Below are 11,401 nucleotides of genomic sequence, written 5' to 3' on the forward strand. Positions count from 1 at the left end.
CTCTCTCCTCTCTCTCTCTCTCTCTCTCCTCCCTCTCTCTCTCTCCTCTCTCTCTCCCTCCCTCTCTCTCCCTCTCTCTCCCTCTCTCTCCCTCTCTCTCTCTCTCCCTCGGCGGAGCCGGTGCTGCCCTGCATCAAGGAAGACCTCAGGAGGATTATCCTGCCCTCCATCGACAACATCAGACACAACACCTTTGAGCTGGAGCGCTACGAGAACTCACCCCCGAGGTTAAACTGTACCTTCTTCAGCCGGCTCTGTACCAATAAGGTACTAGACTGAGGTCACTGGCTTTTTTTGAAGCCCCCCCGTGGAATTCATCCCTTCCTGGTGAGAGGCGGCCATTATGGCTCTGAGGCCATACGTTTGTTTACATATGCTGGGCAGATGCTCCTTGGACCACCTCCAGAACACAAGCTCGTTCCCTGTGTCTTTGTTAGAATAATCCACGTGTTGAACATTTACCACTCTCCGAGTCATACCTAGCCCGATACGACCATACCACAAAGGATCAAAATTGTTTTTCATTACTATAATTCTTTTTTATTGAAGTATTTAGCTGCTATTCCTCTCATAAACAAGATTTACAAGACTTACAATAAGTACATTTGTCATAAGAAGTGAAACAATATATCACCGTCGGTACAGTAAAGATGTTCATAGAACCAAGTGCAAGTACTAACAATCGCCAGGCTAACCCCATTCCCCGTATACAGCAGTGATAGCTAGCTACTGCAGATGCTACACAATTAAGTACATGCTACACAACATGCATGCACAATACAGTTAAGTACATGCTACACAATTAAGTACAATGAATGAATACAACCTGCATTAAGTGCCAGGATGTACAACAAACAATAGTGCAACAGACAAATAAGGGACTGAATGGCTATGTAGAATCTAGGTGAACTCTGAACAGGTGGGTTTTGAGTCGTTTGCGGAAGCTGGTGAGTGACTCTGCGGTCCTGACATCAGCAGGGAGCTCGTTCCACCACTGTGGTCCCAAGATAGAGAAGAGTTGTGATTTAGCTGATCGACCTTTGGTTGCTCTTAGTGATGGCGGTACCAGACGTCCAGCTAAGGTAGTTGAGTGGAGGGATCGAGCTGGGGTGTGTGGTTTGACCAAGGCTTGGAGGTAGGCAGGGGCAGTTCCATCGACTGCTTTGTATGCCAGTACCATCATCTTGAATCTGACGCGGGCCACTACAGGGAGCCAGTGGAGCTGGCGGAAGAGGGGAGTCACATGGGAGAATTTAGGTAGGTTGAACATGAGGCATGCTGCCGCGTTCTGGATACGCTGCAAAGGTTTAATAGCAGAGACCGGGAGTCCAGCCGGGAGTGAGTTGCAGTAGTCCAGGCGGGAGATGACCAGCGCTTGGACTAGAAGCTGAGCTGCTTCCCTTGTGAGGAAGGGCCGTATCCTGCGGATGTTGTAAAGTGCAAATCTGCAGGATCGGGCCACTGCGGTGATGTTGGCGGTGCAACATAACTGGTTGTCTAGTACCACACCAAGGTTTCTGGCAGTTGGAGACAGAGATACAGTGATGTTCTCGACAGTGACCAGTAAGTCCCGTGTGATGTAATTACAGAGCCTAGAGATCTGGTATAGAGGGAGAACAGAAGGGGCCCCAGTACAGAGCCTTGAGGGACACCAGTGTCAAGTGTGCAAGGTTTGGACAAGGAGCCATTCCATGTTACCTGATAGGTGCGATTCGACAGGTAAGATGTGAACCAGGATAGGGCCAATGCCAAGTGCGGCGAGAGTGGATCTGGTGGTTCACCAGATCGACTCTTCAACAACATATAGCCTAACATTTAGCACACATACAAAAGACCAACAACCTTATATCTTACCGTTGCAGGTGTGGATGTGGGGGGTAGCATGGAGGTGCTGCCTTGCTCAAGGGTGTTTCACTTCTCCTGCGTGGAAAAAGCCATACATCGGCCACATGACATCGTGTTCCACACGCGCCGCAACGCCCTGCGAGTGGCCGAGGTCTGGATGGATGAGAACATACCAACGTCGTCTACCAGGCCTGGAACATCCCCATGGGGGTCGGGGCTGCAGGCACCGCCATTTAGCAGAACACGCCAACGTCTAAACGCTATTTAGAGATTGATTTATTTCGATTGATTCAGCATTTAGGTGTTGGTTGTTTAGCTACTGCTCTGTAAAGAGAAAGAGAGAGACACACTGCCGTGTACGGGGTTTCTTCACTCAGTTACCCGATAGTCTCATTCAAAACTTTTTTTTTTTTTTTTTTTTTAAAGGTTCACATTTGTAATCCCTTGGCAGGTGAAATCAAAGAAAGCCCAATAATGAACAGTACAGGGTGAAGACATCATACAGAGATGTACAAAACAGAACAGCTTGGTGAACCTGTATTTTGATCATGTAGGTATTGTGAGCATGATGAACGTTTTTGGGTGAAAGAAGTTAATCATGTTGTCCAAACAGGTAAGTAGGCAAGTAGGCCTAAATTGACTGTGACTTCGTTTTGTAATGTAATTGTGATAGATTTAACAGTTTTTAATAAAATTGTCCCATTTGTTTCAGCGTCACAAAACATTCCCGTTAGTGTTTACCTCAGACTGGTGTAAAGGTACTACTCAGTACTCAGTAGTACTCTGCATTTTCACACTATATAAAAAAAGTCAGCCAGTGTGTATTTGGTTTTCTCCAGATAGGCCTATGTTTAATATATGTAATATCACTGATTAGCTCCTGGGGGTGGGAGTTTTCATTTGTTTTATCTGCACTCCGATATTAACTTATATATACTGTACACTTATTATGTAAGCCTGTATTCCAACCGGGCTGTTAAGAGGAAGAGACCATAAAAAACAACAATGAAGATGATACTCACACACACAGAGTAGCTGACTTTGAGATGGATATTAATATACTGGAGCTTTGGGCACCTGCTGGTTCTGCAGCCATGCACTGGCTGGAAGTGTGCCATCAAGAAGACCATCAGACAGCAATTAACCTAGCAGGTCACGCAGGCTGCAACACACACACACACACACGTTTGTGTTTAATAATTAAGACTAATTATCACATGTCCGAGGAAATCAGGATGGTATCCAGGCTAGGCCAAGATGCTCTTATACAATAATACATTTTAAAAAAGCCAATGAAAACTACAATCAACAATTGGGACAATTGCCATTTATTTGTGTAAAAGGCATGTTGTGTGTATCCTAAAAGTCTCAGTTGGAAATACCTGATTTGTATCCATATTGTTTCAGAATTATCTTAAAACAATGAATTAAATTCAATATATTGAATTGCTCATGCCTGCTTTAGGCCTAGTGGTAACCGACACTAATCTCCCTTTTTGTGTGGAAACCCACCAGCAACTGCCACAGCCCTGAATCCTGGCCCTCACGCACTGAAGGAGGTTATTACAGAGCTACAATAAGGCACAGTAAATACAGTCGCGTTCAGTTGAAAAAGACAATTTATTGTTTGAAACTGAAGGTCTTATACATGAGTTATAAGAAACTAATCTTTTTTTTAAGTCATCATTGAACTACACTTAATTATTCTAGAGTGACATCTGAAGATAAAGGTCTATTTGGTTATTAGAGGTAGAGCTCTTTTGACACCCACCAGATCATGTATTGGAATCAAACATAAATTATACTTTGCAATATAACTATAGTTCTATACAATTAATCATAAAATCACCCCCAAGTTTATGAAACACAAGACTTGCCATCACAAGGTCACTGTAAATAATCTATTGAACGATACCCAATGGTGCAAGATGTTGGTATAAAAAAATGTGTTGGATATTATTCTAGTGTACAACAACGTGTACACTGACTGTGGTGGTGCATTTTAGAAACCGTAGACATGATGCAACAAACCCCATAATATTTTTTCTACAATTACAACATAAAAATGTTCAATTGCAGTTAGCACAGAAGACTGTTCCATTCGATAGTGTAGATAATTCTTTCTGTGGCTTAAATGAAAAAAACATGAAATGATTTGAAAATCAAATCTATTTTCATGGGTGTAAAAAACAGTCATCCAGTTAAGGCGTGATGGCAAACATTTCTACAATTGGTGGCTTCCTGGAACATACTTTCCAAGTCATTTATCCTCTTGTCCAATTGCAAAAGGTCTCAATTACTGTTTTCCCTTAATGTACAGCAGTTCTGATGAAAAGTACGATAAAACATCAGACCATCTCTTGATTTCACATATGAAGGCATGTAGGAAAGAGCCCACCTGAATCTCTTCATATTCTCCAGTGTTTGGTGATCAGCGAGCATCAAGTTCATTCTTTAGAGACCACCCTGGCCCTCCACTGGAATCCCCTCCTCTACAGAAGACCAAGTCATTTGATCCTTGAAGAGAACCCGCGAGAATTACCAAGCACAGTCAATACACCATCGATCACCAAGAGGATTTAATTATAGATAGTAGTCCAGCTTGCTCTCTATCGTCTTGCAGCCCTTGACAGAGAAGATTCGGTCGGCCTTGGGGAAGTAGGTTAACTCGCTGGCCACTTGGTTGGCCAAGTCAGGGTTTGGCGGTAGGCCCCTGGCTTCCATCTCTGCCATGGCACACTGGACAACGTGCCGGTACTCCAGGGGCAGGAAGGGGACAAAGAAGTCCACCAAGTTCTTCTCTATCAAACTGGTATGCCACAGTCCACCTGCACAAAGTCATGTTAAGTGTTAGTCATTTAAAGCATCAGTGGACATGGGGAAAAAAAGCCTTTCGCAAAATACTTCAATCTGGAATAGAGGCTTGGGGGGCCATCACCCCACCGTTTTGACTTTAAGGTTAAGGGGACTCGCCCTTGAAACATGCAAAGGTCATTTGAATGAGCTGGTCAGAGGAGTCTGCATTGCGATGCTAGGGATCGTTGTTTGTTTAATGTCTAAAAGGGTCAACTCAACTCCTGACCCGTCTTAATGCATGTCTTTCTCCTTCTCCCAGTGGTTTCTCCCAGGGGGTTGGATCTTTCGGTATCTCATGATTCAACTTTGATTCTTGGGGTCACAATGTGATACAAAATCGTTTCAATTTACAGTTTTTCCACAATTGTTTAAACACATTAATTGGAACATCAGACACAATGTGCACAACCTGAAACTCATGTACCAACTGCAAACCCAATTCTGCTGAACTCCAAGCACATTTTCTGCTTTAGACTCAGATTCCCATACCAAACCACACATTTTTCACAACACTGCACAATTCTCTATATCTTGCGTATGTGTAGGCGTGTATGTATGTATGTATTTATGTAGGTAAGTGTATGCATGTATATGCAAACACACTGTATGGATGACATTTGTTTGTTACTCTTAAAAATGTGAGAAGGGGCGGCTTGATATAAGCTGAAGCTTCTGGCCCTACCCTTTGGTAACGACCAATAAAAATGCATTAATTCGATCATTCATTCATTTAGATGTTTTGTTTACAGTATTGCCAATTGTCTGTCATCTCTTTCATTTCATCCCGTTTGCTGTGATTTACAGAATATGAATATTTGGGACTGTGTGTAAAAGGCTAGGTTACATTTAATCTGAATATCCAAGTGATAAAATATATATGTGCAGGGCTCCAGAGTGCGACTAATTTGGTTGCACATGCGACCAAAATATTTAAGGGTGCGACTAATAATTTTTCTAGGTCGCACTGGTGCACCTGACGCTGCCCGGGTGAAAACATAAATTTCCTTTGCATCATCTCTATGTGTTCTACTGTGACCGAACTCACACTCGTGGTAGGATCATATCGTGGTCTAAACCAATAAGAGAAAGAGCTCGGTCGGCTCTTTGCCTCTGATTGGCTGTGGTCTTGTTCACTGCTTGTGTGTGTTTAAAAATTGCAAGCGACCTGAGTGCTAGAGTAACTTAAACAGAGAAAGAAAATAAATGCGACAAAAGACGAGGGAAAATGAAGTGAAGTTGAAACTAACTTAAAAAACAGCCTACTGTTCCAACCAGACCTACTACTGAGAGTCTGGACCCCATGACACGCACAAACTTAAACACGCAATAAACGGCAGGCGTGATAAACAACCCAGCTGTCCTAAAGGACAGCGCGGATCAGTCTATCACTCTCCCTCTCTAATTATTGAACAAGCTTACAAGATGGGTTGGATTTATTGGGTTGTTTAACACGCCTGCCGTTTATTGCATGTTGCACGTTTGTGCGTATCGTGGGGTCAAGTAGCTATTTTTATGTTTTGCGTTATCATTAATAAGCACATTTTTAAATTTAAAACATGATCATTGCACACCGGGTTTATATATTTTTTACTTTTGTTGGTAGGACCACGAGTCTCATGCAGGCCTTTATTAATCTGTAACCTATATGTTTAGAAACATATAGGACAGTGCGGCTCCGTCTTCCATCTCCTCTCCCTCTCCCGCTGTCAACCAAAGAGCACCATCACCTGTACTGTCAATCATCTCGGCCCCATTCATTGTGACCCACCCCCATTCAGAACTTGTAGTTGTGCATTTTTGACACGTCAAATCACCGGAAGTGTATCAGTAAAGAGATTTACTTTTTAATTTGGAGTTAGTATATTCAATTGCAGCAAAATAACCTATAAATATATGATATATAGTGTTGGAGCACAATGTTGTTTTATAGGTGAATAACCCTTTAAGCACAAGCCCTTTTATTTGGAAATGTTTTATTTTGAAATGTTCAATTCCGGCTAGGTGAAGCACTTGAAACCCCTACATTTTTGGGTGCAACTAAATTTTGTGCTGGTGCACCTAAAAAGAAAAGTTAGGCGCACCAGTGCAACCAATGCAAAAAGTTAGTCTGGAGCCCTGATGTACGCCGGTAGACGTCCAAAAGCGCTTGATGTCAACGCTTCAGTTAGGTAATGGCAGCCATCATCAGAATGGTCCATCATTCGTTAGTTCTGGATATTCCAAAAATAAATTATATTCCGATAGCACATGGACAGCTGCCGTTCAGTGTGCGTTAATGGTTTCAATAATGAACGTATTTAGCAGCCATTTCAATGTTCAAACTAGTCCAAAAAGCTCCATCTGCTAAAAATGTGTTGGATATTTGGTAAACATGAATAGAACAGGTAGTGATGATTTTTATTTTATGGCAATCCGTCCCCTACTATATTTTATCACTGGGGAAATACCAATAGTCCCGCTGTGATATTTATTCAGAACTTCACACAATGTTTGCACCATGTTCAAACCACCTATTTGCTTTGTGATCGCTGGATGTAGGCCAATGCTACTTTGGAACTTGTGTGTGTGGTGAGAAACCTTTATGCTGTATTGAAGCTCTGCAGTAACCAGGTCAAACTCAGACTGATGAGTGGATCCCAAACCCACTGACCTGATATTGTTGTTTTGCGTTACAAAAATAACAGATTTATTCACTTTGTACAGTTCTTGTGAAAACCTGATTGTGGAGCAGTAGTCTCCACCTTCTACGTTTAGCGGCAGTGAAAGATGCACACTTTGAATAGACATTTTTCTTCTTGGAAACCTAACAAATGTCTCTTCTCTTGTTGGAATGTCTTGGTAGAGCACTTTAAAGGCACGTTCACACAAAATGCTCTTGATAGCTCTCAAAAGCATACTAATGGAAGTTATAATGAAGCTAGGAGAGTGGCAGGACTTTGTTTGACGATGTGGTTGCTCTTCTGAGAGCGTCTGCAAGCACCTACATGAAACACCGTAATTTATTCGGCCCAGCCAGTCTCCTCGGGGAATGACATCATACTCACTATTCTTGTTGTTGAACACAGCCAGAGAGAGGGACATCTCTACGTCCTTCAGCTGAAGTTCCTCTCTGTCTTTTCCCGTTTTCCAGAAATTCAAGGTGGTCTCCGTGATCTTCTCTCCTCCAGCATTACTATCAGGAATATCAGAAATGTAACGTCAACTCCCATGTGCTGGAACCTAGATCCATTGTCCAGCTTGATAAATGTCTTCCTCTCTTTCATACACTGGCGCACACTCGCGCCACAGTCATTTAAAGGGACTCTGTAACTAGGGCACTCACTTGATGCCTCGCATGACGTCAAGATAACCCTGCGTTATATTTATTTGTTATTGTTATTTTGTTCAAGGGGCCCTGTTCAATGGTAGGGGAAACACTGAACAGCATCAGTTGAAACTGAGGCTTTTCAAACAGTTTTCATTAAGTTCATCCATCTTTGTTGTATATATTATTTGGAGTATAACTTGAAATAAAAACTGTAGTCACCTGAGGAAGATGAAGATGGCTTTCCGATATGACACACCATCCAGCTTTTCATAGTAGTCCATAAATGGCTTTATGCTGTCAATCAGTCCAGGATGCATCTTGTCCATCTCGTCAAAGATGAACATGGAATGGGCACAGTTGGTGACATTTCCTCTGATCCAATGCTGTAACTGAGACTGTGGAGGAATGGGAGGCCGCTATTAGAGAATGGACAACATGCACCAGTCAACTGCTACTAGCAGGTCGTATTTAAATAAACTTCAATCTCAGAGTACCTTATACGTCTCAACTTGGCTTGCATGCGGGAAATGGAGTTCAGAGGTAAAGATGTGGACAAAGCTGCTGTCCAACCCCTTCTTGTAGATGTTATCTGCAATAAGCTGGCTGACGAAATTCTTCCCCGTGCCAGTCCACCCATGGAGAGAGAGGACCAGAGGCTTCTTCGGGTTGTTATTGTTTATGAATCCAGTCACAGCTTTCAGAATGATGCGAGAAGCTATATGCTGACCGAACAGTTGACTTTTCAGGTCTGCCTGCAAACCTGAATTTGAAAGCAAAGTTTTAGAATTGCGCCTGATCCACACAACGTCTCGGGTTGCACATCATTAAAGCATTTCTAAATGTATGGCCGTTTCTAACCATACACTATGCAAGGTTAGATCGGCTTGGTCGGCATGCATGCACTCGTGCTCGTCCCACTGGGCCGAACTCTACATGTTATTCCTCGACAAAAATACCGCTGTTGACTCGGCACTAGGGTACCGCAAACAGTAACCTGCACGGTTCTCACCTGTTGCATTCAACTGGACCCATTTCGGATCGCAACTCTCATGGAAGTAATTGTATATGGTCCGGCCCAGCGCGGCGGTGACACCGACAGCCAGCGTTGTTGTGATCGGCTCGAAGGCGCTCACGGCGAGGTGCGCCGCTAAGAAACACACGAGCAAGGCTCTGCACGTCGTCCCCATCGTCACTCTCTCTTAACGACGTACATTAATGGGCTAATAAAATCATATCAATAAAAACACGCGAAAGAGGAAGCGTAAAACCACCGCGCATCGCCCCGCCGCTCGCATCGACCACTTTCCCTTCTTCGTCTCCGCGTCATCCGTCCGCGACCTCAGACGTCATCCGTCGTGGACCGACGATAACTTTCAGCCAACGCGGCACCGCTTTCGGTTTACCGTTCCCTGCCTCGAGTCTGTTCATTTAACACATTATCCTCCGCCGACACCCCGTTGAACCGAGCGTCCAGCTACCACCGGCCACCCTGGACAGCAGTACATGTACTTAGTTACAGTAACTTGGCAACAGTTACCAGGGAGGCTCAGAGGAGCGTCTCATCGGGGGGGTTTAAACCTCACCCGTCTTGTTGAAGGAAACCCATTCCGCTCGACAGCATTCGTGGAAATAGTAGAAGATGTTGGGGTAGCTGGCGAGGAAGCCGGTGAGCGCGGCTGCCATGCCGACGGCGATGCCCGTGCTGATGATCTCGAGCGCGCCGCCGCCGCTCAGCAGCAGCAGCAGCAGCAGCGCGTGGTGCTGTCGCGGCGTCATGTTAACGGGCAGTCGACGGCTCGAGTCGCATGACACTTTGGGGGGTATATCCCGGTGTGTCCCCCGTCCTCTCCGAGGGGCAGTGGTAGGAGTCCCGGGCGGGTGGAGAGAGCGTCTTGTGACGCTGTTGTTAGCGGGGTTGTCAGGCGCGCCGCCGCGGTCCAAAGGTACTTCCGGGCCGCACGCTCGTTTAGATCTTATGACTACAGTCTTCTTCCTTTATCCATTCGCTGCCCTGACGAAATGGCAGTACAGCAACGAGTGATCAACAAATTATCAATTACCAATTGATTGGTCACAAGTCAAGTGGACATAGATTATGACGATGAGCCAATTAACTACATGATAGGAGAGAGAGAGGGGGGCTGAGAGGGAGACCCATGGCTCAGAGTGTAGGCCTACATCGTTCTTATCATAGTGGTGCAGCCTAATCCTCATGGACATTTACATGCATGGTTTGGGTAGTTGTAGGCTACATGCTTATATTATTTTCGTATCAGGATCAGCGATGCCTTAAAAGGTATAGGCCTATCATGCATTATATATATATAAGTTAAGGCTTAAATATGACAGAGCAAAAGGTTATGTTCAACTGTTAATGGTTCTAATTTTAAAAACATTGGACTTTTGCTCTTCGTGTTTTTAAGAAAGTACAGAAACAATGTGTGGCTATTATTTGTTTTTGTTTTTTTCTGACGAACCTAACCCTTTATGTTACCCTCTCCTTCTGAGATTTCGCTTATGCTTATGACTCCTTTGATGTGAATTTCCACACAGCATGTTTTAATGACCTCTTATGATCTATGTGGCTCGTATCACGCACATCAATTATGGTCAAAGGTGGAACTGTCTGATAACAACCCAATTCCATACTTAACTCAACTTTGGAAATGAAAATACATTTATATATATGAATACAAAAACATAACTATTCTAACAAAACATCAGTATGAGAAGTATTTCATCTCACAACCAAAGTTGTATTCATTACAAAGTTTGAGAAAGAATTAAGACAACGACAAAGCAAAAACAAAAGGAAGATAAGATTACAAGCATGGGAAGAAAAACATACAAAATAGGTCAAATGGTCATATATTTGCTGGGCTACAGATTGTGTAACCTTATTTCCTGATGGATAGCTGACCTACCCGGTGACCTTTAGTGTGTACGGTCAATACATTTCCAAGTTGGCCCATTTCTCTTCAATAATAACACAATGTAATTGGCCCATGGCACTGACCCATAGTGTCACCCCCATAGATCTGCCAGCATGATTAGTCTCATATGAAAATGTGTTTTTGCTGTTGTTTCGGGTATTTCTCAGACACCCGTTGTGGGTCTGTACCCATTCTGACAGTGAAATGGTCTTCATTATGTTCCCTGAACACAAAACCCCAGGTTCTGTCTGTGTGTTGGCTCTTCAGGAGAAGAACCAGGCCCGGTGCTGCTGGTGGCTACAGTGGTGGTGGTGATTCAGGGGGTGCTGTTGTTGATTGGTCTGGTGGTGGTGGTGCTGGGTATAGTGGGGATTATTGCTGCAGAGGTTGTTAAGGTCAGTCTGGTGGGGGTGGAGGTTATATTGGTGGTGCTGGTGTTGGTGGTGGTGTGGGATGTTAT

The 11,401-nt window shown here is 43.9% G+C and overlaps 1 protein-coding gene across 2 annotated transcripts; it reads right to left on the reverse strand.

Moving 5' to 3' along the window:
• Positions 1–3,202: 3,202 nt before the first annotated feature.
• Positions 3,203–9,915, reverse strand: LOC311370738 (torsin-1A-like). Of its 2 annotated transcripts, none has more exons than XM_084489068.1 (5): positions 9,592–9,915; positions 8,503–8,768; positions 8,228–8,403; positions 7,746–7,873; positions 3,203–4,673 (listed from the first exon to the last, which is right to left on the reverse strand). In XM_084489068.1, exons 1-5 carry the CDS (start codon positions 9,782–9,784, stop codon positions 4,429–4,431), a joined length of 1,008 nt encoding a protein of 335 aa, XP_084345194.1. In that variant the 5' UTR covers positions 9,785–9,915; the 3' UTR covers positions 3,203–4,428. The 2 variants fall into 2 exon arrangements, with proteins under 2 accessions (XP_084345194.1, XP_084345195.1); XM_084489069.1 differs by lacking the exon at positions 9,592–9,915 and adding an exon at positions 9,018–9,383 and having other exon boundaries at positions 3,210–4,673.
• Between the last annotated feature and the right edge of the window lie 1,486 nt (positions 9,916–11,401).

The sequence above is a fragment of the Micromesistius poutassou genome (genome assembly GCF_964030765.1).
Source record: "Micromesistius poutassou genome assembly, contig: SCAFFOLD_6248, whole genome shotgun sequence".
Lineage (NCBI taxonomy): Eukaryota > Metazoa > Chordata > Actinopteri > Gadiformes > Gadidae > Micromesistius > Micromesistius poutassou.